Consider the following 25,711-nt stretch of genomic DNA (forward strand, 5'->3'; position numbering starts at 1 on the left):
CAATGGAGTTAGTACCCAAAGACATTGCTTCTATCTGGAAAATTTAGATAATGCACACTGTGTCCATGCTGTCCTTCCACCTGTCTTTCTTAACTATTATCTTTGCAATCTCAAATGAATATTTGAAATGACATTCAACTCATCGCAATAACATACTGCTGAGACATGAATCATTTAAGTGTTATTGGCCCCCACCCAAAATTGGATTAGAAGGAGAGACTGCTGATGGTCAGTCCCTCTGCTATCACCCTGGAAATTTTCATAGAGGTACCATATACCTTGTGTTCTCCTCTTCCTAGAAGCACGCATCTATTTATCCACCTGTAGACAAATGTAAGTCATAAATCTTCATCCATCTCCTTTTCACTTGACACAGATGACTATTTTACCTTTAGCATCAATTCAGTATGACTCTGAAATCCTCAGCAGACAATCAATCTTGTGTTGCCTCACAAAAACTGTAGTCAGTTTACATGTATAGATCAAAATCCATAATTGTCCAGTCTACCTTGCGTCAGATATAACCTTTTTGTAGGCAGGCAAAAATATTAAAAGCCTAACTTAGTCACAAGATATGGGTAAAAATATAGAGAAAAAAATTCTCCAAACAGAATTATACTGAAAAACAAAAAAAAATCTCGGGGATCACAGAAAACACCCCACTAAGAAAGCTGAGCATGGCCCTGCTAAGGAATGCAGCAGTGACTGAGACCTACAGTCTAAAAGCAAGTGCTTCCCTGCTTTACATTACTCTGAAAATAGTCTCTCTGACATCATTATGTTCATGCAAGCTGCATCTACCTTATTGTTATGATTCAGAGCAGCAATATATCTTTGAAATAAATTATTCAATTTTACCTTGCTTGACATTGTGTTGATTTGCTGCTTTGTTTTTTTTGCTTTTTTTTTTTTTTTTTTTTTTTGATACATCCAAATCTAGTTCCTTTTGAGGGAAACTAAACTGGAAACACTGTTCCAGGTGAGCACTAAATGTGCTCCTGTCCCTAAATATGTCATAGAAAATGATGGGTCCTTTGGGCAGAAGTGGACCATGTGCAGAAAAGGAACGGTTGTATCACAGACTGGAGTAATTCCAGTTTCAAGTAAAAGCTCTCAACTTCATACAGTATAGATGTAGGTGCCTCAGAATCAATTGCTTTGATCTACTGATTTGTTCCTATTGCACCAGATAAGTGCTATGTAGACACAGTAACATAATTATTGAAACACCTAAGTATAAGCTTATATCATGTGAGAACTCAGTTTCCTATTGATCTTTAAAATTGCTATATATAAAAAAAATAAAAAATGAAAATATACACACCTCTTTTTCGTACTGTCGTCCTGTGATGAGTTAGGTGAGAATACCCCTTTGTGCCTGAGACACGCGAAATAAAGGACATAAATGTGTCAGCTGCCATATTCTACGAGAAATAAAACAAAAAAAGAAAAAAAAATTTCATCTCTTTCTACCACACTGCACTGAGGCAGTTTCCAATAAAGACTCTTCCAGGTCCTTTTGAGGAGGAAATAAATAAAGACACAGAAGAAAGTCCCACAATGTTGCCATTTAATCTCTTCCCTATAATTTTTTCTTGTCCTATATGAACTGAATTGATCTATAAGGTGGTGCTGCCTAGTGGTTTTCATTTATTCATGTCAAAACATATATTTAAAGCTCTTAGTGAAAGAGATATTGTTATGTTGCAATCAGAATTCTGTGACTTTTTTTCCTCTCACTGTATGAACTGAATTAAGTAACTTAACTTCTCAATATATGTGTATATCCATTCATAAAATTATATTAAACTCATCCTTTCATAATGTTTTTGGTATTCAAATTATGCTTATGACAGGAGAGACAGCCTCCAGTGAGAATTCCCCATAGTGCCCTCTGAATTCTGCAATAAATTGTGAAATAAATTATGCAAATGAATATATTTCATTGCATTGTATAGGAAACCTCACTCCACTACAATATAAAGTATAGAATGTGTATACATGGTCATGACATACATAGGTGATATACACAGTCAAATAGATGTAGTCGGCTAGATTAATATTGTGTAACAGTTTAGATCAGGACATCTCCATGAAAGTCATTGAAATTTCTTCAGCCTAAGGTTGGCATGAGAGAAGAGGGATCACACAGTGCGAAACTTCCAAGTACTGTGAAAAACACCGGAGCAGTATTGGAGAGTGCAGAAAAATTAGGATCAAAGCATTTAGCTGACTGAGCAACTGAAGTGCTGCAAATGATCCCTGAAGGTGGGAAGTCTGTCCTCTGAGCAGCCCTGAGCTCAGACTTTGCAGCTTTTACTTTGTCATTTAGCATAGCAGCACTTTTGTCCTACTCTGCCTATGATCTTTAACTCCCCAGGTTTTCAATGGACTGATTCACTGTACTGTATTTACTTTACACTGTACTCTATTTCAGAAAGTTGCTTATACAAATATAAGGAATCCTTTGCAGTACAATCTGGTTGGAATTCAGACCACCTGTCTTGTCCTCAGAGAAATATCCAAACCATGTAATTTTTTTTTGCCTCCCTAGTTGGTTTCTGTACTGATGGCAGTGTTGTTTGGTTTTTGTTCTGGTTTTGTTGGCGTTTTTTAAAATTGTAGTTAGATTGCGAAATGGAAGGTAAGATTTATGAACAACTTGTAGTGGAAAATTTGTATAATAGTACATCTCAGGAGCAAAATTGGAGCCAGCACTTTGAAGTCAATTTAGGTAGCTATAACTTCATAACCTTAAATTCAACTCCAAGAATTTAGTGTTCATTAGTTCAATAAGCTAATACTTTGTGCTGAGTCAAGGTAGGTTTAATATACGTAGATTCCTAGGATTAGGTCAACTTCAACAATATATATATGAAAATTTGTACAAATGCACATGTATGCATAAACGTGTGCATGTTTATATACTTACATGAGCACATATATAAATGATTGAATCACACACATATATACACATATATAAGTATACTTATACATATTATGACCTAATAATAGTTCTACATACATGTTCAGAAAAAAAAAATGGGTTCTGAATTAAATGCTCCATCTGTGTCTACAGGATTCTCCATTATTCAAAATATCACTTTTGTTTCTTGAGCTTTTATCACCTGGAAAATAAACATCACTGTGACTGCAATGGATATAAAAAAAGATGAGACGTGTGTTTCATACTGGGTCTCACACAGAAAGGCAGTGAATCCTATTAATCTCATTCAATTTTACAATTGACTTTCATGTGTTCTACTAATTTAATGGTCTTTTTTATTTAAATACATTTACAATAATTTAATGATTAGTGATTTCATTGTCAATTTTTATTGAATCTTAAATAGACGATAAGGAGAATTCTGGTCTGATGCTTTAGATGTTGCAAACAGGACCTGCTTAAGTAGTCTAGGAATTTATCTGAATAGTAAAGGTTTTATTTCAGTCTCATACTCATTCTATTTCTATGTTAATTTTCTAATTAAATACCTAGAGTTTTGTCTACTATATAAAAAAAAAATCTAATCAAATATCCTTCCACAGCTGGGACCTCTGAAACACATAATGCAATGAGAATTTTTACCATGGGACCTAGGGGAGGATCTGCCACTTAAGTAGAACTTTTGCAGTCAGTGGAAAGAAATAATCATTCTGAAGGTACAATTCATCTGACCTATTTTAGAGATCTATTTGCAAATAAGACAAGCCACATTCTAGAAGAGCAATTGCTCTCCTTTTGTGATAAAAGGAGCCTTGAAATCTAGCTCAGATATAGACATCGGTGTTCAGGCAGATGAATCCTAGCAGCAGGGTCTATCTCCAACAGACGTTAGGTGACAGTCACTGTAAAATGTTATTCTATATGCATCAAGAAGTAACTTTTAAGCACATTTAACTTTATTTGACAAAAATGCTAATTTGATTTGGTCTGCAGTTCTAAAACGGCTGCTGTGCTCAACAGCAAGTGTAATTACCATTTGGAGTGTTAAGTTCCATAATTATCTTGAACTAACAAGAAGCACAAGATGGTGTCAATTTGGTTTTTTGTTCTTTTTTGTTTTGTTTTGTTTTTTTTTTTTTTTGTTGGAAAAGGCTCTAATTGGGATGTGAAAAATGGAATAGGGGAGAAATTTTGGGTTAACAGTTTACTCAGATACAACATAACCATCTTGAAATCACAAACATATAACAAGATAACAGCGAAGAGGTTTATTTCATTAAAGATGAAAACTGAAGCAGGTCACAAATCTAAATGAAGGACCAATTTTGAGCATCCTCAGGTTACAGATACTATTTCTGTTTTCATTGCATTTATATAACTTAATACTTTCAGTTCTCCAAATTCAATGCTGCTAACCAGCCTGATTTTTTTTTATTTTTTTTTTTTTCCACAAGGCAACAGGAATTCTGGCAGGATTAGTGATCAAATTAGCAATAAGATAAGTTTCCCTTTTGGTTCTACTTGAGGAAAACCTCACACTAATCCTCTCTTTTCTCCACCTTTCAAATCTTCCTGGGAAGAGCGAAAAAAAACCCAACACTGTAGAGATGGTATAGACAGCCTGAGAATTCTTCTATAGGTTCAGTGATTGTCACAAATCTCATTAGAAAGAAGAGAACTAGGAACACTCATGATTCACTATACCTGGAGTTACTGATTGCCTCTTAATTGGTTTTGTCTCTCAGGGGACTTGGTGCCTTGTATATACTGAAAGAATTTCACCCTCAAAACAGATTAGCAGATATCAGTCTCCCTTGTTGACCTGAGGCAAGCCTGGCAAGAAGCTCCGAGTTGCCTAAAGAGATGATACATGCATTTCTCTCAATTCTGTAACTCTGTGGAGGCAGTGGCTCTATCCCTGTTTACCTCACTGTCGTGCACCGCAAAAAGAACACAGAGAGTCATAATCTCAGTTATAGTCTTGGGGGAAAAAAGCAACAGGAAACACAAGTAAATTAAATTAAAACACAACACTTATAATCAGTAACTTCCTCTTTTTTACTCAAGATCCCTAATATTTGTCATAACTGGGTAATGGGGTTTATAACAAGATAATAATATCTGTCTCAGATTTAAACTATGGTCTCATATAATTTTAAAATTAGGCCTTAGGACAGGCATGGAAATATCTTCAACAGTTCAGACAAGTTCACTGTCTCATACTTCAGTGATTTCTTCTGGGTTCAAAACTGATCACTATTTAGATATTTAGTCAACTGTTTGTTAATGGAAGGAAGACAAAAATCCCGGCAGGGTTGCCTTCACCAGCTGGGGAGGTGGAAGATAAAGATCTCTGGGAGCCATTAGAGGAACAAAGATGAAACTGGGAAGAAGAAGGGACAAAGCTGATGTGGGAACTAGTCAGAGCGTATAAAATAATCTTCATAATCTATCTATACCATGGGCCTGTTTGGCAGCACAAACCCTAAAAGCTTTGGGATTGAACAGCCCACAAGGAAATCGGGTGTATGTCTGTCAAAAGAAGAGTGAGGAAAAGCCTAAATTTTATTGTTTAGACTTTCCTGGGGAATGGTAACGAGGAATCAAAGTATCCTTGAACTTTGAGCAACTCGCAGTGGACTGTCGCACATGGGCTCACAGCCTGTGCCACCATCACACCTCTTGTACGTAGCTGACAAAAATAATCTGGGCTGTAATTTCAGCATAACAGTTGGGCCAAAGAGACAGAAACGAACCTACTCACTTCTGAGAACTGCCTAGCCGTCTTTATATAAACTCTTCATATTCAGCTTAGTCCAGCTCACTTCATGAACACACATTCCCAGTTTTAGAAGCCTTTGAGAATCACAACCAACCTTCCGTTTATATAAAGAGCAAACCCAACCATACATGGCTGATCAGAAAAATGTACGCGTCTGATCTCTCCAGCTCCCTGCAGCAAATCTAAGCAATGAAGAACTGGGCTTACATTCATGCTACAGCACTACTGATTTCTATCTCCTGCAGCAAAACTCTCAAATAAACAACTGTACTTGCTTTCATGCAAGAGTGCTAACTTGTTGATAGTACCACAGCTATATTTAAAGCTCTTTTCCTGAGGCAGCTTTTCTTTGTTGTTGACAGTAAAATGGATGGTCTATGGAAAGAGAATTTTTGTGCCACTATTTGTTTTCAAACAGTTGAGGAATAATGCAGGGACCACAATGCAGATTCAATATTCTTTAGACTTCTATAAAATGAGTAAAAGTAAAACCAGACAATGCCCAAAGCAATTTTAAAAATACTGAAAGTGCTGGCATTGGAGACACCGTCCTTTTCCCACAAAGCAATAGAGTTTTACATACCCTCATCCCAAAATGTATGGTGTCCACTCAGTTCTGCTCAAGAGATCTTGTTTAAAGCACTCTTCAAATAAGATTTTCTCGGAGAAAGTCACTGGTACAATGACACCGACAACTTTTCTTTAAACAATATTAATTTGGAAAACAGCTTTGGGATCATTGTTGCTGCATAGCAGGTGGCAAAAGTAACTGTGTACAGAACAGGTCATAGGAAGGGATTATGCCCTTCCACTGGGTGCACATCCAGAGCAATGTGTCTGGTTTGGGGCCTCTGGAGATATTGAGGACACTCCAGCAGAGTGCCAGTAAGATGGTTAAGGGCCAGTGCAAGTGTCATTGAGGAGAGGCTGAGGATTTCTTTAAATCTCAGGAAGTTAACTACTTTATGGGTAGCTAACTACCTTATGGCTCCATAGAGAAGATAGAGCCAAACTCTTCTGAGAGCTCTGCAGCAAAAAAAGGAAATAGACAACATTCACAAGCTGAAGTAAGGGAAATTCCAACTGAATATAAAGAAAGGTAAAAAAAAAATTAAAAAATCACCATGAGTGTAGTTAAACACGGGGTAGGGTTGCCCAGAGAGGCTGTGGAGCCTCTCTTGGAAATTTTCAAAACTCAACAAACAAGTTCTGCCCAGCCTGATCTTATTTGGAAGTTAACCCTACTGTAAATGTGGGGTTGGACTGGAGATATCCAGCAGCCCTTTCCTCTCAGAATTATTTTATCAGTCAACAATTGCTTCATAAAGCACACTTTGTCATAAACCAGCATTGTTGTTGAAAAATGCCATTCTTTCCTTTCCTCAACCTCATTTTGTCCTTCAGGGTGGCATAAAGCGTGTGGTGAATCAAGTTGGGTGACTAACCCAAAATCAATACATCGGGGGTGGGGGGGTGAGGTGGCAGTTAGTAGGATCATTTCTCCAACTAGTTCACTAGGCAGCTGTACAAACATCTACGGCTAAAGGAGATAACGTCAGGGAAACTGTGTGGGAAGAAATAAGCAGGAGTGTGAAGAGAGCTCTTTCAGTGCCAGTGCCCATTTATGCCATTTTAAGATGAGTAAGAATCAGTGATTAGTTACAGGTAAAGATGTTCTTTGCAGCTAGACCAGTGTCAAGGATGGTATTATTTTCTTCAAGGGGACATCTCACCAGCAAGAGTTTAAAGCAGCAGTCTGCTGCAACTGTTTATTAAACGCCCCATAGTATTTTTCATAACCGCTGAGTTGGCCAAATTCCTCCCAGGTAATTACGTTCTATTGCTTGAAGTTCTTGCTGCAACTGCATACAGATAACGTATTCTTTTCTTTCCCTAGCCCACATATGCCAGCAAGACCTGGCATATCTCATCACAGGCTTTGTAAATAAGGGGTTATTTTAAAAAATGATCTTTGCTAAAAAACAGAAAATAAACAAAACAGATTTCCTTCACCTTTTCTTTGTCTGAGCAGTAGGATGATGGTTTCATGGGCAAAGCATTGAGGAAGACTCAGCAGCAGTGTTTGTAGTTCCCAATGGCACCAGTTTTGTCTTTGACAGTAGAGTTAATTCTGCCGTTACGAGTACCTGTTTTCAAAGCGTAACAGACAGCTTTCAAAATCAGAAAGTACTCTGCTCAGCATGGTAGCAGACTTGCCTTATGTCTCTTGAAGCATTCTTGATAAAAAAGTTCTCCTTTGCTGCAGCTTATATGTCACATGGAGAAAGGAAGGAAATTCAGCTTGGAGCTTGAAAGCTCCTTATTATGTTGTCTCTTTGTGCTTCTCCGAGATAGGTTAGAAAAATAATGAAGATTACCAACACATATTTAGTTGCAATTACTGTCTGTAGCTGTAGTTGCCTGACCCTGCTGGTTAGAAGACCTCCTCATAATTACTTATAATTTTGTGCAAATAGTGAATGTAAACATACAATACAGACCACTCAAAAACATAGGTGCACAAAGAATACTGTATCCTATCCCACATGACTCAGAATTAAAACAGAAAACGGGATTACATGATGACTTTTGCTGCTGGGTTGGGTAACATTAGGCAGCTTTTTATGCTCTTTAAGGCTCAGCTCCTTCTAAACTGAAAATAATGGGATTATCCTTTTTAAAGTTTGTCTTTTGATGACTACTACTGGTATTGCTATTACTAAGGGAAGCAAAGCAAAATTTTACAAGAAATAGTTTGTGCAAGCGGTTGAGAGTATGTTATATCACGAGGGACCTGAGACAGAATTTTTTATTATTTTATTGGAAATCATGGCTATTAGCTGACAGCATGATGGGCACTTCAGGCTTAATTCTGTTTAATGTAGAGGGCTGTATCTGTTGTTCAGCTGAACTGTATTGTATTAATATTATTTCAAAATTTGAAGTTGAGTGCCTTGCACAGGATAATTAGATGTCTTGCAAGCCATTTCAGGATCAAGTTTGCAGTCTCCCACATCGGTATAATGTCTTTGGTTCCCAGTCATGGATTTAAATGGCTGCATTCTTTCCTGGAGCCAAACTATATCGAGAAGCAGGAATGAAAATAAGTTAAGAGCAGTGTTGACCTGAGTCACGTTGTATACATATCCTCAAATTTCAGATCTGAAGATAGTAAAACGTATATATGTGGCTGGTAAATAAAGCTTCTTCCTCTTTGGAAGAGCTAACAGTACAGAGACCTTGTGGATTTGAGCACTGAGAGGAACATGAATAAAACAGCACTCTCAGACTTGCAGTTCAGCAGTGGATCCCCAGAGTTTTACTTGTGAAACCCCATGCGAGGGGACGTTTCTGGTACATGTGGTCATAAGGGGGTAAAACTGTGCTAAAATAACTTCAAAGGTAGAACATGCTCTTCAGGTTCTTCAGCCATGCAGCCCTGTCTTTCACAATGATAATCACTTTACAGAAATAATTAGCATTATCACTACAGTCAAGAAGCCCATTCAAATGGGCAGAGTAGTAGTCTTTGAGTATGAATATGTGGTGTTTTCCAAATCAGATGGGCAGCTTGATACTGCTCGCAGAGAAGCAAATGAAAGTCAATTTTACGCGATGAATCCAGATATTGTACTTTGAATTTGACAAAGATGAATTCAGATCCAATCATATTCATTACTACTGAAAAAGTTGGCTCATAGACTTTCAGGAAAGCTTTATTTGCTTCCAGACGCAGAACATAATCTGAAATGATCTTTTGTGACTTTGTTACTGTTACTGAGCTAATCTATATCTATACCTCGATATTTGCATATTTAAATAATATTTCTACTTTTATTTTTATGCTTATGTTCTCATTGATTAATTACTTTTGTTGGGAACTCAGTGAACAGCTGTTCAAGTCACTAAATAATATCAAACGCTAATGAGAACTACTGACTAGTCTTCAGATCCTATGAATTTTTCTCTGTCTTCAATCATTTAATATTCAGCATACACATTAAGCAGTTGAACTTATTTCTAAGTATTTTCTACAGCTATTATTATTTTTTTGTGGCCTGGAGTTGAGACTTGGATTCTGTAAGAAATTATACCTACACAGACTTTTTTTCCTCATGGATACAGAAACAATTTTTTGCGCATCAGGTTGCTCACAAATAACATTTAAGTTGCAACCTGATGCTAGTTCTTCTACATGGTAACGAAACAGGAGTTTCATGTGATACTTTACTATTCTTCACAAGGTTTTTTGTAGTGATGCTGAGCATGTCAGCTGGCATGGTAACCACGGCGTGGCACTAACTCAGCAAATCATTCTTCATGAACACTACCCTATGGGACACTGCAGTTTCATATTTTTGAGTCAATTCCCAGCAAATATTCAGTAGACATATGTCTCTTTAGGGTTTATAAAAAGGAAGTGCTGTAGAGTTTTTAAATATTCTTCACGTCATTCAAGACTGGTTTTGTTGTGAATGTTTGGGTCAAGGCATCTTTCTTCATTTCATGTAGACCTGAACTGAATATCAGATTTTTATTCAGTCTTCTCCCTTACAGTATAGGATGCTTCCTGAATAAGTTCCAAATCCAGGAGAATGTATATTCTGCTCTCTTAAAATTTGTCTTAATTTTTAGTTGCAAAAAACCTTTTTACTTTCTGTTCTAAATTGATTGAAACTGTAAAGAGAGCCTCTGTAATTCCTGCAGATGGTAGAATCATATTCATGGATGGTGATCACAAATACAATGTTTGCTATACTTTATCACAAATTTATAACGAGTATAGATCAGTAATAATATTTTTCCTGGTCCCAGGTATTTTACATTTCAAAACCTACCAGAGGAGTCTTAAAACGTTATGCAAAGAATCTATGTTGCACTTTTAATTTGTGAGGTCTTGCAAAACCCTACTTTCAATTCCCATATGCACAGCTTTAATTTTTAAAAATAAATTATGAGCAAAACTTCAACAGTAGTCTTCAAAAAAACAGTACTAAATCTCAGGGATTCTTGATGAAAATATAAATGTTGGCCTCAGTGCACTAAGTCTGTGAGGCATTAACTCTCAAAGCAGTCTCATGGTACTGTGGCAGGAGACAGAAAAAAAAGCCTCATCTCTTTTTAAAGACAGTTGCCAGAGAATGAATCTACAGGAGATGTCAGAGCATTAGCTCGCTGTGAGATACTCCTTTGTACTCATTATTGAAAAGGTTCAGTTAATTATACAAGTCCTACTGCATACGTACTGCCAAGGAGCAGAAAAAGATTTTTAATAAGTTACAAAAGGGTTGGGGTTTTTATATCAACAAATAGATGGGATTTGCTTCAGAGACTTCAGAAAATTTAGGGGGAGCTTCTAAGTCAGCCAGCCAGACATATTTCAACACAAATATATGTGTGTTTTCTGAGTCACCTTTTCTAGGGCACAGGTTTTTTCATCAGAAAAGTTTCCCAGTTGCAGGTGGAATTGCTGTCAAATCTAGGTGAAGGCCAATCGATCATAGCTTCAGGACACCTTACCTGGGACAGACTCTCAGCTCCCAGAACAGGGGACTGAGCACCTCTGTTCTGTGTGGCATCAGGAGGAGGTCTCAGCATCTGAGATGTGAGATTCCTAGGAATCAGTCTCTGACTTTTTTCCTCACTCTTAAAGGTCCTGAATAAATGTTTTAGGTCATCGTATTGGAAAATTTTCAGTCTTGCACTAGAAATCCCCCCCCCTCCCCGTCCTGCATCTTTGCTACCAACCTATCACATTCTCCCATTACTGAACATTAGGCCCTTCTGTTTTTCTAAAATCCATAATTCCCAGCTCTTCTTTCATTCTAAGAGAAAGTTCAGAAATTCAGAAACATTTTTGGCATTTTCACCCCCCTAGAAGATTAAGACCTATTCTATAGAGTCATTTACTCCACTTGGAACATGGACTAATCATTTTGAGCTTCGACACTGGTTTTTAAGTGATCTATAATTCCATTTACTTAACAGGTTTCTTCCCAGTTGAAGAACACTGTAAATAGGGACACATTTTCCCTTTCTCTTTTTCTTTCCATTATTTCTGTCTTCATCACAAAGCTCTATGAGTGCATTTACATAAGTGCTGTACTGTCCCTGTACTTTTTATTCTGTTCTAGGTTTTTATATGAGATTTTTTATTCAAATATATCTCTGTGGACTTTAACCACACACATCAGTTCAACAGTGCAATGAAATACCAACTTTAGGATATGTCTATTATAGCAGTTTGAGGGAATCAGCATTGCATGAAATGAAGAATAATGGCACTGCTGAGTGCTGAATGAAAGGGAAAATGTAACATATGTATTTCAATGAAAAACAGGTATTTTAGACTATAAAGATTTCCGATGGAAGGTTACAAGATTAAAAAAAAATAAATGCATTTAACAGAAGGCTCTGGGCAGGAGCTGAAAGGTAAATTGATATTTCTCCAAACTGGTTACAACTTTAGGAACCATCCCCACATTACTGTAAGAAATGCTTCCAGGCATCACTCCTCAAGGGACTGAAAAACTCTGAATTCTGCCTCACACTGTGGAATAGTCTGCATAACATTTCTGTCCATCCCTCCTGAGCAAATTTGGATTAACATATTTTTCCAGTTTTGACTGAGCTGATTCCATGTTTATCCTGATTAATGGAAAGGATCACCCCTCATTGCTCTGTTGGACAGATTATGCAGGTAGTTGAATCCCAGTAGTAATTACAAGCATTCATTTTTGTGCTAAAATTTCCTAGGTTCTCTACAGCCAGCCACAAAACACTTGCATGGTCCTGGAAGACAGATTTGGCTTTCTTTCCTATATTAGACACAATGAGCTTTGCTAGAATTATCACAGCTCTTACTATCACACTGAATAGGCAATTTCTCATACTCTTATACTTAGTAGTCTTATTAGCAACAATTATTTCAGTAATCATTCTTATTTAATGATAGAGAAATAGCATCTCAACAGTGGGCTGCTACCACTGTACCAGGTAATGTAAGTATGCGAAAGAAAATCTATTAATATAATAGCATTACCTGTCTTCCACATGAACAGTCAGTGCAGAAGCATCTGCTCTGGTACCCAAGCTGTGCAGCACACACGACTGTGCTCACCAGTGTATAGTTCCAGGGAGGTATGAGCAAGACTTTAAGCATATTTCACGGAAGACACTCAGATCTGCAGTATAAATCTGAGTGGGAATCTGGAAATCATGATGTGAGGAATGAATAGGCAGGTTGTTACCAAAAATTTTCATCTTCAGTTACCATGATAGAGTGCCTACTAGGTTTACAGCACAAAAGAGTGCTAACATATTGCATTAGCTTGAGTGTGTGTATGGATGGATATATTTGTGTATACAAATGCCATCTTCCACCTCCTTCTCAAAGAAAGCTTTATAGAGTTACATATGCCACCATGTGTTAAGTAATTTTTTATGGGCTATAAATGACTTGGCCAAGCTGTGAAACGAAACAGCTTGTTCCACTGCACTAACAGTGCAGGCTCAGTGCTTATTGTCTGTGCAGTAAATGTGCAATGAGCCACTCTCCAAACTGGAATGAAAACACAACATATGTGGTTCTTACACCAATTCCTATTCATTGTGTATACTTCCCTGTGATAGGAGGGCTTTAGGACAAAGGAGAAGTATGAAAATATTCTATTATTTGCACTGCTAAGTCAGAAAATGTTGGTATTTTGTTTCAGTATTGTTATCACTTTTAAAATCTTTAGCATGCCTAGTAAAACTAAGCCTGTATTAGATGTGTAGGTAATGTCTGCTCCTGAAGTCAGCACTTTATCCTTGCGCTGTTTTTCTATTTATTTTTCTAATGATCTAAAGTCTTTAAAGACCTGCATCTAATTTTATCCATCTGCCTTTGAGGCTTGATTTTTTCCTTTTGTCAAACCAGTTGTCCAAAACACTAAAAGGAATGAAAAACCACCACCTGAGAAGCTATCTGCTAAAGCAAATGGGGAACTTCCTAGGTGTTCCTGTAACACAACATGTTCTTTGGTTTACATTTAAATGTAATATGACTTATTTTTCTTATGCCTGATCTGCAAATTTGGCAGAAATTATATAAATAAACTTTGTTTTCATGTCACTCTGTTCCCCGAGTGGTCAGCAGGTTTCCTAACAGAACTATTACTTTTCAGAAATGCAATCTTCAAGTACTTTAGTTTCATTGCTTTCATTTTTAGCTGTTGTTCTTAGGAAATATGTTGTTCTTACAATATTTTTGAACCACTCTGTGTATTTGTATTTAGTTTGGGGGATGTTTGCTTACATCCCAAGTAGAGAATATTCTGTTCAAAGATTATTTTCTCTTTGGAATCAGAAAAGTAAATAATATTAAAAACCTACTTGGCAATCCAGTTTTACCCCTTCTGATACTGTGCTACTTTAATATTTCTGAATTATATTTACAATTATTTGATCCTCTTTGTTATATCATTGGGCAAATTTTCTATTATCTCTTGCTACCATCCATGGGAGTCATTTCACTCATCTTAAAGTGCTTGTATTATTTCCATTATACTTTCATCATATTGCAATATAAGCCAAATGGACTTTAATCCATTTCCTGGGGTTTCTAGTGGTTCAAACCAGCATGTCTAATTCCATGACATCAAACGGACAAAAAGAATGAATAAAACTGTTGTGATATTCACATCTTCACATATATATTCAGAGTGAGAAGGTGTAAACTTTTTCGTTTTGGCACAGAAAGTGAAGGTTGGCTCAGAAGGGATTTTGTCATTTCAGACTATATTGTCAAACTCTCAAAAACTTGCATATCAAAACTAAAAAAAGATTAAAAATGTATTTGCCATGGGAGAGGGAAAGTAGCTTAAAATCTGTCATCATTAAAATGAGAACCTAAGCAAAATCTAACAAAATCCTCCCTGGTTTTGTATAGGTAAAACCCATTTTGTGTTCTCATACTGACATGGAAAAAGAGCTTGCAGACTCACTTGTCCTACTTTAACAGAATACTTATGCTATATTACAGAAAGATTATTGTAGTATTGTGCAAAATACTTTACGGAACTGTGGTTGTGTCAAATACAGACTTTTAATGGCAGTTTGCAAATTTCTTCTCCCTTTAGCAATACATTTTCTCCTTGGTAAAACTGCAATAGAATAGGCTTAAAATAATCAAGGTTCAGGTTGCTCTGTATGTATGACATTAGTTTTCTTCTTTTCCCTGTATGAACTTTTGTCCATCCAAAAGCCAGGGCAAAGTGTGCCTTTCATCATCAAAATTTCAGCTGTGCTGTGCCAAGGCATCTTTTATGCAGCTGAATCTGCAGCGTCTGATATGTCTCCTTATGTAAGATGCTAAAATTGTGAAAAGAAGACTGTGAATGTATATTTAGACTCAGGCAATAATTTATGGTGAGGATGAAGGGGAGCAAAGGTGGCTGAAGAGAGTTTTGCCTTCTGAGACAGGAGGCTGCATAGTTCCCCCTTTCAGATCCAAGCTGCACCTATCTTTGAAATTCAATTAAAATAGCAAGAATAATTTCAAACATCAATTTAGCTTTCTTTCATTGAAGTTATGGAAAATGATAGAGCTGTAGATTTGCATTTTGATACTTCTAGCCTAATTTCACTGTTTAAAAATCAGGCTTCAAAAAAAGGCAGGCACCACCACAAGGCATTTATCCATCCTAACATATGTGTAAGGAGGTGCTACCCCTATTGACTGCAGAGTCTGGGGAGTTTGAGTTAGCCGCCTAAAATTCCTTGTGATTAACCCTGTCATTAGTTTATTATTCTAAACCAAATTTGGGGTATTCTGGTATTTGAATGAATTTCAGAGAGGATGTTGAAAGAATACTCAGCTTAGAACTAAGGTTTTCCTTCCACAGAAGTATAAATAAATACAAATAAGAGCTATCTAGTAGGATGTATTATGAATTATCTCTGTAACTCTCTTGACTTCCCTCACCCCATTTTTGTTCTCCCTCTACCTACCACCTGTCAAATACTTACAGGTATTCTGTGTTTGTTTTCACCAGTAAAAGCAATCTTTGTCGTCATAATCACCTAAATCAGTTGAATGTGATATTTACAGTTCTCATGACTTTCCCCTCATTTATTCCAAATGCCTCTATGGTACAGGGACCAGTCTCACTAAAATATTGAAAAAATCTTTCTGGAGAAATCTCTGTTCCCCTATAATGTCCTTTAGATCATTGACACAGGCAGCTTCTGACACTAGTGAAACTTTCTCCTCTAATTCATCTCCTCTAAACTTATTGCCTCATTAACCTCTTCCTACTGCCTCATTAACTTTTTCCTACAACATTTTAGAATGCCACTTAACAGAAATAAAGATGCTTGAAACTAGATTGGTACAGGTCTATGATTTTTATTTTTCATATTTGAGCATGTGTGAAGTATCAATGCTATTTTTCCCACAAATCGCTTTACTTCAGGCCAAGAGTTTTCACACATGTCATCAGTCCACAGCCAACATTATTTTTTTTTTCTCTTTTTTTTTCTTCTAAAAGAAATGAATCAAGTCTCTGAAAGAGGCACACACACATTAAGTTTATATTTTTTTCTGGGAAATATTCCACACCTCAAAATCTCAACAGGCAAAAGGCTATTTTCCTTCAAATATTTTTTGGTTTATCCTACTAAGAATTCTGGGCATACAGGCTAAATTTCTGCACCAGTATATTCAAAATTCTGTGGGCAGTGAGCCTGCTAGCTCTAAGAATCATAACATAAAACTGTCAGCTTGTTCATATGCCTGAGCCTTAAAGCCAGCCACTCTCACTTCCCACAACATTGTAAGTTGTGTTTGCTGTGAGCAAAGTTCCTGAATTCTGCTCCTCTCCCTCGTTACATGATTATATGCACATCACATCAGAGGAGACAGGGAGATATTAATGAAAGACCTTAATCTTTGCTCATCTCATAATATGCAGTCTGCTCACAGCAGTTTACATCTTCATGGTAAGGAGAGGGAAGGAAAAAGGGAGAGCAGCTCCCTTGGCTCATGCCTGCTCCCACCGCAGAGCATCCCTGTATCCCAGAAGGAACCCTTTTGTCAGGAGCTGAACCCATAGCATTTACCATTTCAGAGGAGCATGACTGCCTGCACACAGTATCCCTACCTCCATCAGGTAAGGGAAGGAATAAATTGTAGTAACACCTGCTCAGGTGCCCTTCATGTCCAACACCACCGAGCCTTCACACAGGCAGACGAGAGAAGACTTTGAACGCGTACCAAGGACCCTCAGCAGCTGCAACTGCTTTTCAGAGCAGGGGAAAAAGAGGCAGCCTTATTCTGAGCTTTAGTTTGTCCCATGACCAGCTGATAGCACCATGCGGGGCAGACTGGGTAGCCAACTGCAAGAGAAGCAACAAATTTCAGAACCTGCGTGTATTCAGCCTCATCTGTGGAGCTGGGGCACATGTTTATTGAGACAGTCCTATGCCAGTGAACCCAACAACAGCTATTTAAAGCACTGTGAGACAGGAGCAGGTAGTAGTTAAGACTGTATTAGATGTCTGATTTTTCTTGCGGAAGGGAACACAAAGGTAAAACCAGCCTACAGGTAAATTTGTGGCACTTTTCAGGGAGAAAGAAATATGTGGGAGAAAGGTGAAAGACAAAAAGAAGGTAATGAAAAAAACTCAAAAGGACAGAAAAGGCTGGAGCCTGTAAACATTGGAAGGCATTGTTTATAAAGCTCATCCATCAATGTTTTGCAAGAGCTTTGCCAGTAGCTCATGTCCCAGCAAGAAGATGAAAGGCATTATGAATATAAACAGCTGGTAGTGCAAGTAACTGATGTGATGTTAAAAATTTTAAAAAAACAAAACAAAATGAAACAAAAAAAAAACAGGGAAGAATTTGCTTAAAAAAAGATTGGAAAGTTTTGGCTGGTATTTTGTATCTTTGGTATATTTAATTTTAAAATAGTGTTGAATACCCTTTTGCTTTGCCTTCAGTTCGAGTTGTTTAACTCCAATAGTGAAATGTAAATAACAACTGGCTAGTATTTGCAGTAATACTGAAATATTTACTGCAATAAGATGATGTTATCTTGTTTTCCTGAAGCAACACTGTCTGCTGGAGGATGGACTTCTGGTTCTCAAAATAGTGCTAAAGGAATCCAGCAGAAACATATTTCTTGCTACAGCAGCACTCTGTTAGGCAGAAAATTATGTCTGTACAAGCTTCATGGATTATGGTGGAGGGAAATGGCATAGGTCCTCATCAGCCTTTCTAAGTCTTTGTGCTTTCTCATGGTATTGGGGACTGCACACTAGAGTCCTGTTTATGCTAACATGATCAAAGTCTCTCTCTTTACAGTATACCCAATCTCAGTTACTAAATCCAAACAGCTTTAGAGAAGTAGATGTTATTATCTCCACCTCTGCAATTAGACACAGAGATGAAGTCTAAGATCACAGAGATCTGGGGACAAAACCCGTGGGTTTTGCTTCCTTTTAATTATGTCCCATATTTTAAAGCTTTTTTGAAGCAAGTTCTCAAGAACCCACCTTGGGTTCCTTAGACTTTATGACATGCTACTACATATTCTAATGTTCTAAATATTGCAAACATACCCTAATATAGCTGAATCCAAGATTTTGTTTATTTAAGCAATACAGCTACATAAGGAGTATTTGAGTTATTCAGTTCTGGAAGACATGATGTCTCATTATACAGCGCTAGAGATAACTATAGCTGCACCAAGTCCAGGTCATTAGATACCTGTGAGACAAACGGTGCTAAGATGTGTCAAAGGAATGCCTGTATTCCATCAATGAACACTGTACAGAGCTCTCAGCGGTTCATTAATTTAATCTCTCAGGGTATCGAAACAGAGAAAGACCTAAGGAAATGAAATTGGTTCTAACAAAAGAAGTCTTTATTTCTGATCATATGCTTATGATGACACTGTGCTAATCATTATTCATCTCTTCATCTTAGACTGAAAGATTATGGAAATTCTGAGGCTTATTACTTACTCTTTCAGAATTATAAATGTAACAGATTCAGAAGGAACGATACTTCATGTTATACTCAGAAATGATTTTAAGACAAGTTGGGAGACAGATTTCACTCACTTCAGTTTGCTCATGGGGAACACTCACACAAAATATGACAAGTAGCAAATACCAGAAACCACTAATGCAAAAATCTGTGGAGATTTCTTATTCCTAAACATTCCTCAAGAGAACATTTACAGAGTTGCATCACGCAGTCTCATAACTGGCATTTGCACTCTTCACATAATTTCTCTTCTTTGTGGAGTCTCTGATCTGGATTCTTTGATTCCCCTACTGAATGATTTTGGTTTTCTTCCGGGAATTCTTTTAGCACAGACTGATTTGCTCCTTCTGAGCCAAAACCGAGGTTCTGGAAGCAGCCTGCCCATCTCCCCACCGTGTGGAGGACATGATTGTCTCCCTGTGCTCTGTACTGAGTGCCAGCACTAACACAGCTGGCCCTGCACTGGCAAATACTCCCATGTTCTCCCTTGTCATTCCCAATGGCAGCCTCATGCTCTCTATATACCACCATCATGTTACAATAAGACAAGTCTAATTTTCTCAGGCTCTTTGCACTAAAATACAAAAAAAAAAAAAAATAAAAAAAAATTGTGTGCTCCTGCCACAGGGCAACAAGATGTGGGTCAGAAGACATAGTGCTAACAGCAAAGCAGTGTGGATGTATCTGGTCTTCTTTAAAGGGGGCTTGTCTGCAGCAATAGAGCAAAATGTTGTTCTGCACCAACATTTGGAAACCTGGGATTGCTCTCTGGGATGGGTGCTTTCAGAAAAAAGAAAGTAACTTGAGTATTCAGAATCAGAAAGTGTAGAAATAAACCTTGAAATAATGTGCATTCTTCTCAAAATGCAGCCATCTCTGTGAACACACACAACAGGAAAAATAGGAGGAGAAATCCTGCTAAAACAAAGCACGGCTCTATGATCCTTCCTTTTCTACATACATGATGGATAAGGCATGCTAGTCCTATAGATTGTAGTCGCAAACTGTATGAAAGTAAAGCTGGGGGGGGGTTGTTGTTTTTTGTTTGGTTGGGGTTTTTTGTTTGTTTTGTCCTCCTTTTTTTTCCTATCGTCTGAGTTCTTTGATTGAGTAGTAAGAGGATGATCTGGGCTGTAAGGAATTTCAAAAAAAACCACACCAAAACCCACCATCACAACCCCAAATTAACATTGCCATGCTCAATAGGCCAGGCTCACTGGAAGCTGCTCAGAAGGACATTTCTGTGATTTTTAAGTCCTTGACCATAAAGTGTATGACTCTTAAAGTTCCAGAAGAGCATTTCTTACCTATTTTGGAAACAATAATTCTGTTATAAATTTCATTTGGAAACAAAAATGATAGGAAATTATTGTCAGTATACTCCCCCTCCCCCCCCCCCCCCCCCCCCCCCCATTTTATTTCTAATTCCACTGCTCTAATACCCCCAGTCACTCTTCTGGAACAGAAGGAGCCTGTATTAACTTATACACAACCATGGAACAAAATGTCAGTTTATGTATTTTCTTAATCCATTCAGAAAATTGCTCTAGTATGATGCTCATTGGGTATCAGCATTTAAGCATCTCATATTTAAAATTCCAAGTTTAACCTACTCACACTTGATCCATCTATGCAAGTAGACATAGTTAATCTCAGAAGGCAATTCAACTTACTCTAAGAAAAATGTGTAATTTAGCTCATAAATTTACATTTTGACAATTGAACTGTCATTGTCCAGTGAGATTACCTGCTCATTTAAATGCACTCCTGAATTAGCCCTGATAACACAGACCAATGGGAAACAACTCTTTACTACTGTCTTGGGCAATTTCGTTTGACAGCAGGCATCTGATCAAAAAAGAATGGGAGCACAATCCAGAGTTATCAATCCCTGGAAGTTGACAACAACAGTGCAGATGACACATCCTATGATTTACAGCAGCAGTCATTTAAGACTAATAGCAGAACTAGTTAACCTTTCACAGCGCAAAGTGTGACAGTTCTACAAGAGCAACAGCTTCTGTTGCCATCACCACAGCAAATTTAAAACCCTTGACTTCTCAAATACCCTGCAGCAATTTAGTTAATTAACCATCACCATTTAATTGTTAATGGATTTTTAATAAATTTGGTCCTATAAAAAGAGGTGTACTGTCATGTAAAAAACACTAATGTATCTAATCGTAGCTATATATTTTTAGGAATTGATTAGGTACTGTTAACTTGTTCCTAACGCGAACACAATGCTGCTGTGCATGCCTGTGGTCCTCGTGCGGTACATCAGTAAGTCTGCATTTGATATATATGTAACAGGTATAATATCATACAAATTCAGCTTAAATATTTCTTATCCCTTTCAATATTTACTCTATCATATGTTTGTAGAAAGCACTTTCATCTTTTTCCAGTACTTGTTTCCTAGGCTAAATAAGAAAGTAATGGTTTTAATGCTTTATTATATGGTTCTTTGAAACAGTGATAATCATGGTTTGCACCTGTTTCATCTGGAATTCACCTTTATTGAGGCAAATATTAATATTCAAGTTACAAATTATTTTCCAGTGTCTTAGCCATATTAGTACTTTCCTAGAAAGATATGCAATGTCTCTTTCACTGTATTTACTTTTTTCGGAGTTGTATTGTAACATTTGTTTATCGTCATCCAATGTACCAAAATACCCACAACTGGTTCCATTCACACATCGCTTATGACTGATGTTTTCTAAACTTACAGAAGAATGCAAAAGGTTGTGACTAGGCACTGTATTTTGAGCTATTCCTACCAATGCAATCCTCGGGGTCACCCAATCCCGTGACACCCTGAGCAACTTTCTTTCCATCATATCAGCCAAAGAACATTCATGTCCAGCTCAGCACACTGTGAATTCTCTCAACAGCTCATAGACAGTTCTTTATTAACACTTCCCCTCATCAGTGTATCCCTATTTCCATTTAAAGAATCAACTCCACCAAGCAATGTACATTTGCTCTATTCTTACACACCTGTCAAAGTAAAGATATAATGAACATACATGAGAAAGAGGGGGAAAAGCCATGCAACAGAAGGAATAGGAATCTCTTCTCAGTCTTCAAGATTCTGCTAGGTTTTGAAATGGTAATTTATTTTAGTGCAAAGTTTCATAAGGCTGGTGTTAAGGCTTTTCCACTGCATGCTGTGGGAGAAATGAAAGTTAGTACAGAAGCATGAGAGAGCTATCATGCTTAATGTGCTCGCAGCTGGAGATCTTTGTTTTCCCCATGAGGCTTAAATAGTGAAACAGGATTGTTTGTTGTAAAGAGTATCCGGGGATACAGAACAGTCCATGGAAAATTTCCAGAGGCCGAAAAATGGTGCTGGAATTTTCAAACACATTCTGATTTACTCGAACCATTTCTCCCTTTTTCTAGCTCACAATGGCACAGGTACATCCAACCTACCTGACATGGTTTTATGTTGAATGCACATCTAAGTGAAAAAGAAGTTACTAAGGTAATCAAGAAAGAGGAGGTCCTAACAACTGTTGCAAATAGACCTTAAAGGACAGAGAGGGAATAAAGTAAAGTAAAAAAGTCAAGCACATTTTCCAGAAAAGGCTGTGGTTAACTAAAGATTGCCTGAAACTAATGTTAGGTTTGTGCTACAGCTGTCCATGCTGGGCTTTTTTCATGGTCAAGTATTGGGGTCAGTGCAAGAACCAGTATCGATCAAAAAGCCAGATTTATGCAACATCTTTCAGGTATGTCATGTCTTCATCAGTGATTTTGGTAGTTTATACACAAAGCAGAGGAGGCATTATAATTTTTTCTCGTATCAGTTTCCAGTCATTCAAAATCCACAGTTTAGCCAAGCTAGACCCACTGGGCACTCAATACTTTCCAGAAAAAGGGCTTCGTAACAGATTAATGGATAACAACAGGAACATTGTCGGCTTTTCCTTCTTTGATCCCAACTACCGACGTTTTTTTCTGCTGCCTTCACAAGATGAGAGCTCCATTCTCTTTGCACAAACATGTAGCAGAAAGCAAGATGCTATTATTGCATGTTCAAACCTATAGGAAGTGTTTTGTGATGATGAAATACGGTGAAAGAATCACTTGCCTCCTAACAGTTCCTCTCCCACAAACTGAAGCGCTGACCCAGCTGAAGCCTAGTTGCAACCTTGTTATTGACTGTAACTAAGTGAGATTCCAGCTTCAGTTCATAAGGAGGGTTGGTGGCCCAGGTGGTAGCTGTGATTACTTGTTATTAAATTTTTATTAATGATCCCCCAAAATATTTTAAGTCGGCAAAACAATAGAACGTATGATTGCTCATGCACATCCGTGAAACTACAGCTGGCATTTTTAGTGGGGTTTATTTAAATTTGGTTATCCATTTGTGATACAAGTAAGTAATCTCTGAATGCCACTTGGTAATTTTCTACTCTTTAAGAGAGAAGCTTCTCCAGATGTATCATAATCACTTACTTTCTGCAGAATTTCTTTGCTTCTTGCAACCTCTTGGCACCAGCTCCTAGAATTTCCTGGTAATGCGTTAAAGCTCCAGCTCTGCTGGCTCCAGGAACTAGGTAATAAAGACTCCCAGGGGCTTAACAGTTTGGTTGCTTTTTATCCAGTGTCTAAAGGGAAGAGGAAGGTGAAATAATACTTTACGGTAGCAGGACAATGGCTATAGAAGCACAACCCCTTTTAAGACACGGTGCTATTACAGACGGCGCTTTGCTGAGGGCATGGGCTCTGCCTACACCACCGTCCTCATTTAGATGTAGCCCTGCTCTGGTCTGCCTGGCTTCAGCGAAGCCTTGTGGGACGACAGAGAGGGGAAAGGCAAAACAGCTTTGCCTACATTTCATTCTGCGCCTTCTCTCCATCTCTGGACTGATTTAGAGAGAAATCCATACAATGTAGGAATAACGGATCTGTATTTCTGCCCACTTGAGAAGGGAAAACACCTTTACTTTTAAAGGTCGCAGTGAGCACTTCCCTTTAAATTGTGTGAATGGTATTGCTCTATATATGTAAGAAGGTGAAATGAAATGGTAACTTCACCAAAGTCTTAATTCATTGCCTTTCAGAATCTTTCTTTTTAACACTCTGTTGAATGTTCTCCTTTTTTTTTTAATTTCCTTTTTTTTTTTTTTTTTTTTTTTTTTTTTTATGAGATAATTTCAGAATCTTGTAGTAAAAGTTTCTGGAAAAGTGAATTGTGGTGACCATTACATGACTTGTAATGACTCTTAGAGAAATTTGTATTCTTGGGAAAAAAGCTCCTCTGAAGCAAATACATTTGAAGCATATAATCTAGTTATACAGTTGCACTGCATGTATCTACCATTTGTTCAGCCAAGCAATACAATATCCTTATACACTTGACTAGAAACCATAAGCTGTCCCGAAAAAAAGAAGACAATAAATTAAAAAAAATCAATCTACAAAAACCCAAAACTAAAAAAAAAAAAAACCACAAAAAAAAAAAAACCCACAAAAACAAACAAACCAGAAAACTCTACTTCTTTCCAAGTTAGAAAGATACATTCAGTTTCCTTTTACATTAATGAGGGTTGCTTTTTCTGCTTTTCCAGGTAAAACACAGGTTATGGGTGAAATCAAGATTGCATTAAAGAAGGAAATGAAGACAGATGGAGAACAGCTGATAGTAGAAATCCTTCAGTGCAGAAATATCACATACAAATTTAAATCTCCAGATCATCTACCAGGTATCACACAGAAACCAGTTTCATGATACTATGAAAACATTAAGTAGGATGTATCTGAAGTCATTTAACATCACCGCTAAAATGGGAAAGAAAATTGCTTCTTAACCAGAATGACATATTCTATAGGATGCTTTTTGAAGTGATTTTTTTTTTTTTAAGTAACTTTAATGAAAGCAAAAGCATTTTGTAGAAGCAAATTAACTCTCAGAAGTTAATCCTCTTTTTAATTTACTTTTGATTGTTAAAAATTAATCCTTTTTTAATGTTAATAAAAATTATAAATCCCTAGGTTATTAAAGAACAATGATATCTAGTGAAAAATTGTATTTTGGTGAAAAAGCTTTTTAAAAATTAAAAAATCAGGTTAATAATAATATTTTCATACAGACATAAAGACATAAAGGTATTTGTTCCTTTAATGACAGCACTGTAAACACAAAGTAATTCCCTTGGATTTAGTGGGGTGGTTCCATTTCTGCACCATGCAAATGAGAATAGAATATGGCTTTGTAGAGTACCATGCTCTGTTTCTTCACAACACTTCCCTTCTGTTGAAAACATGAGCAACAATGATTATTTAAAAGCTTCTGTATTTAACTCATTGAACTGTTCTTCCCCAGACCTGTATGTGAAGCTGTACGTTGTCAATATCTCTACCCAAAAGAGAGTAATTAAGAAGAAAACCAGGGTATGCAGGCATGACCGAGAGCCTTCATTCAATGAAACATTTAGATTTAGCTTGAGTCCTGCTGGGCATTCTCTTCAGGTAATTCTGCATTTTATAAAAACCTAATTTTTGGATGTTGTCCATGCTGTGCCATGGGCATCTGAGATCACTCTTCTACCCCAGTTGTTTGCTGAAAAGAGAAAATTACAAAGGAAATAACACAATTACGTAATAATGGAACTATCAGGCTGGAGGAGACTTTAAAAGATGGTTTAATCTGTCACCCCACACTGAGGAGGGGTATTTATAGACTGGGCCTGAAAGTTTTAGGCTTGATCTGTTCTTCAAACCCCCTAGAAAAGGAGGTTGTGCATTCCTTCCAAAAATAATTTTCTGTGTATTTAGAAAGTTTAACATAATATCTAACTTAAATATGCCATATTTTTAAATTAAGTTCACTTATCCTTAAGTATGCTCACAAAGCACAGAGGAAAACTGATCTGCTTTCCTTTCATAAAAAAAGTTTGCAGACTGAAAGGTTGTTATCATATCTCTCCTCTTG

At 37.2% G+C, this 25,711-nt stretch overlaps 1 protein-coding gene across 4 annotated transcripts in view; it reads left to right on the forward strand.

Moving 5' to 3' along the window:
- Window positions 1-25,711, forward strand: part of PCLO (piccolo presynaptic cytomatrix protein) — a 379,284-nt gene that overhangs the window by 347,994 nt on the left and 5,579 nt on the right. For all 4 annotated transcript variants that reach the window (XM_049814309.1, XM_049814305.1, XM_049814306.1 and 1 more), the window contains exons 24-25: window positions 24,348-24,482; window positions 25,103-25,248. In XM_049814309.1, the coding sequence (XP_049670266.1) occupies window positions 24,348-24,482; window positions 25,103-25,248 (281 nt within the window). The remainder of the gene's footprint in view (window positions 1-24,347; window positions 24,483-25,102; window positions 25,249-25,711) is intronic.

This window comes from Accipiter gentilis, chromosome 11 (assembly GCF_929443795.1).
Source record: "Accipiter gentilis chromosome 11, bAccGen1.1, whole genome shotgun sequence".
In the NCBI taxonomy this organism is placed as follows: Eukaryota; Metazoa; Chordata; class Aves; order Accipitriformes; family Accipitridae; genus Astur; species Astur gentilis.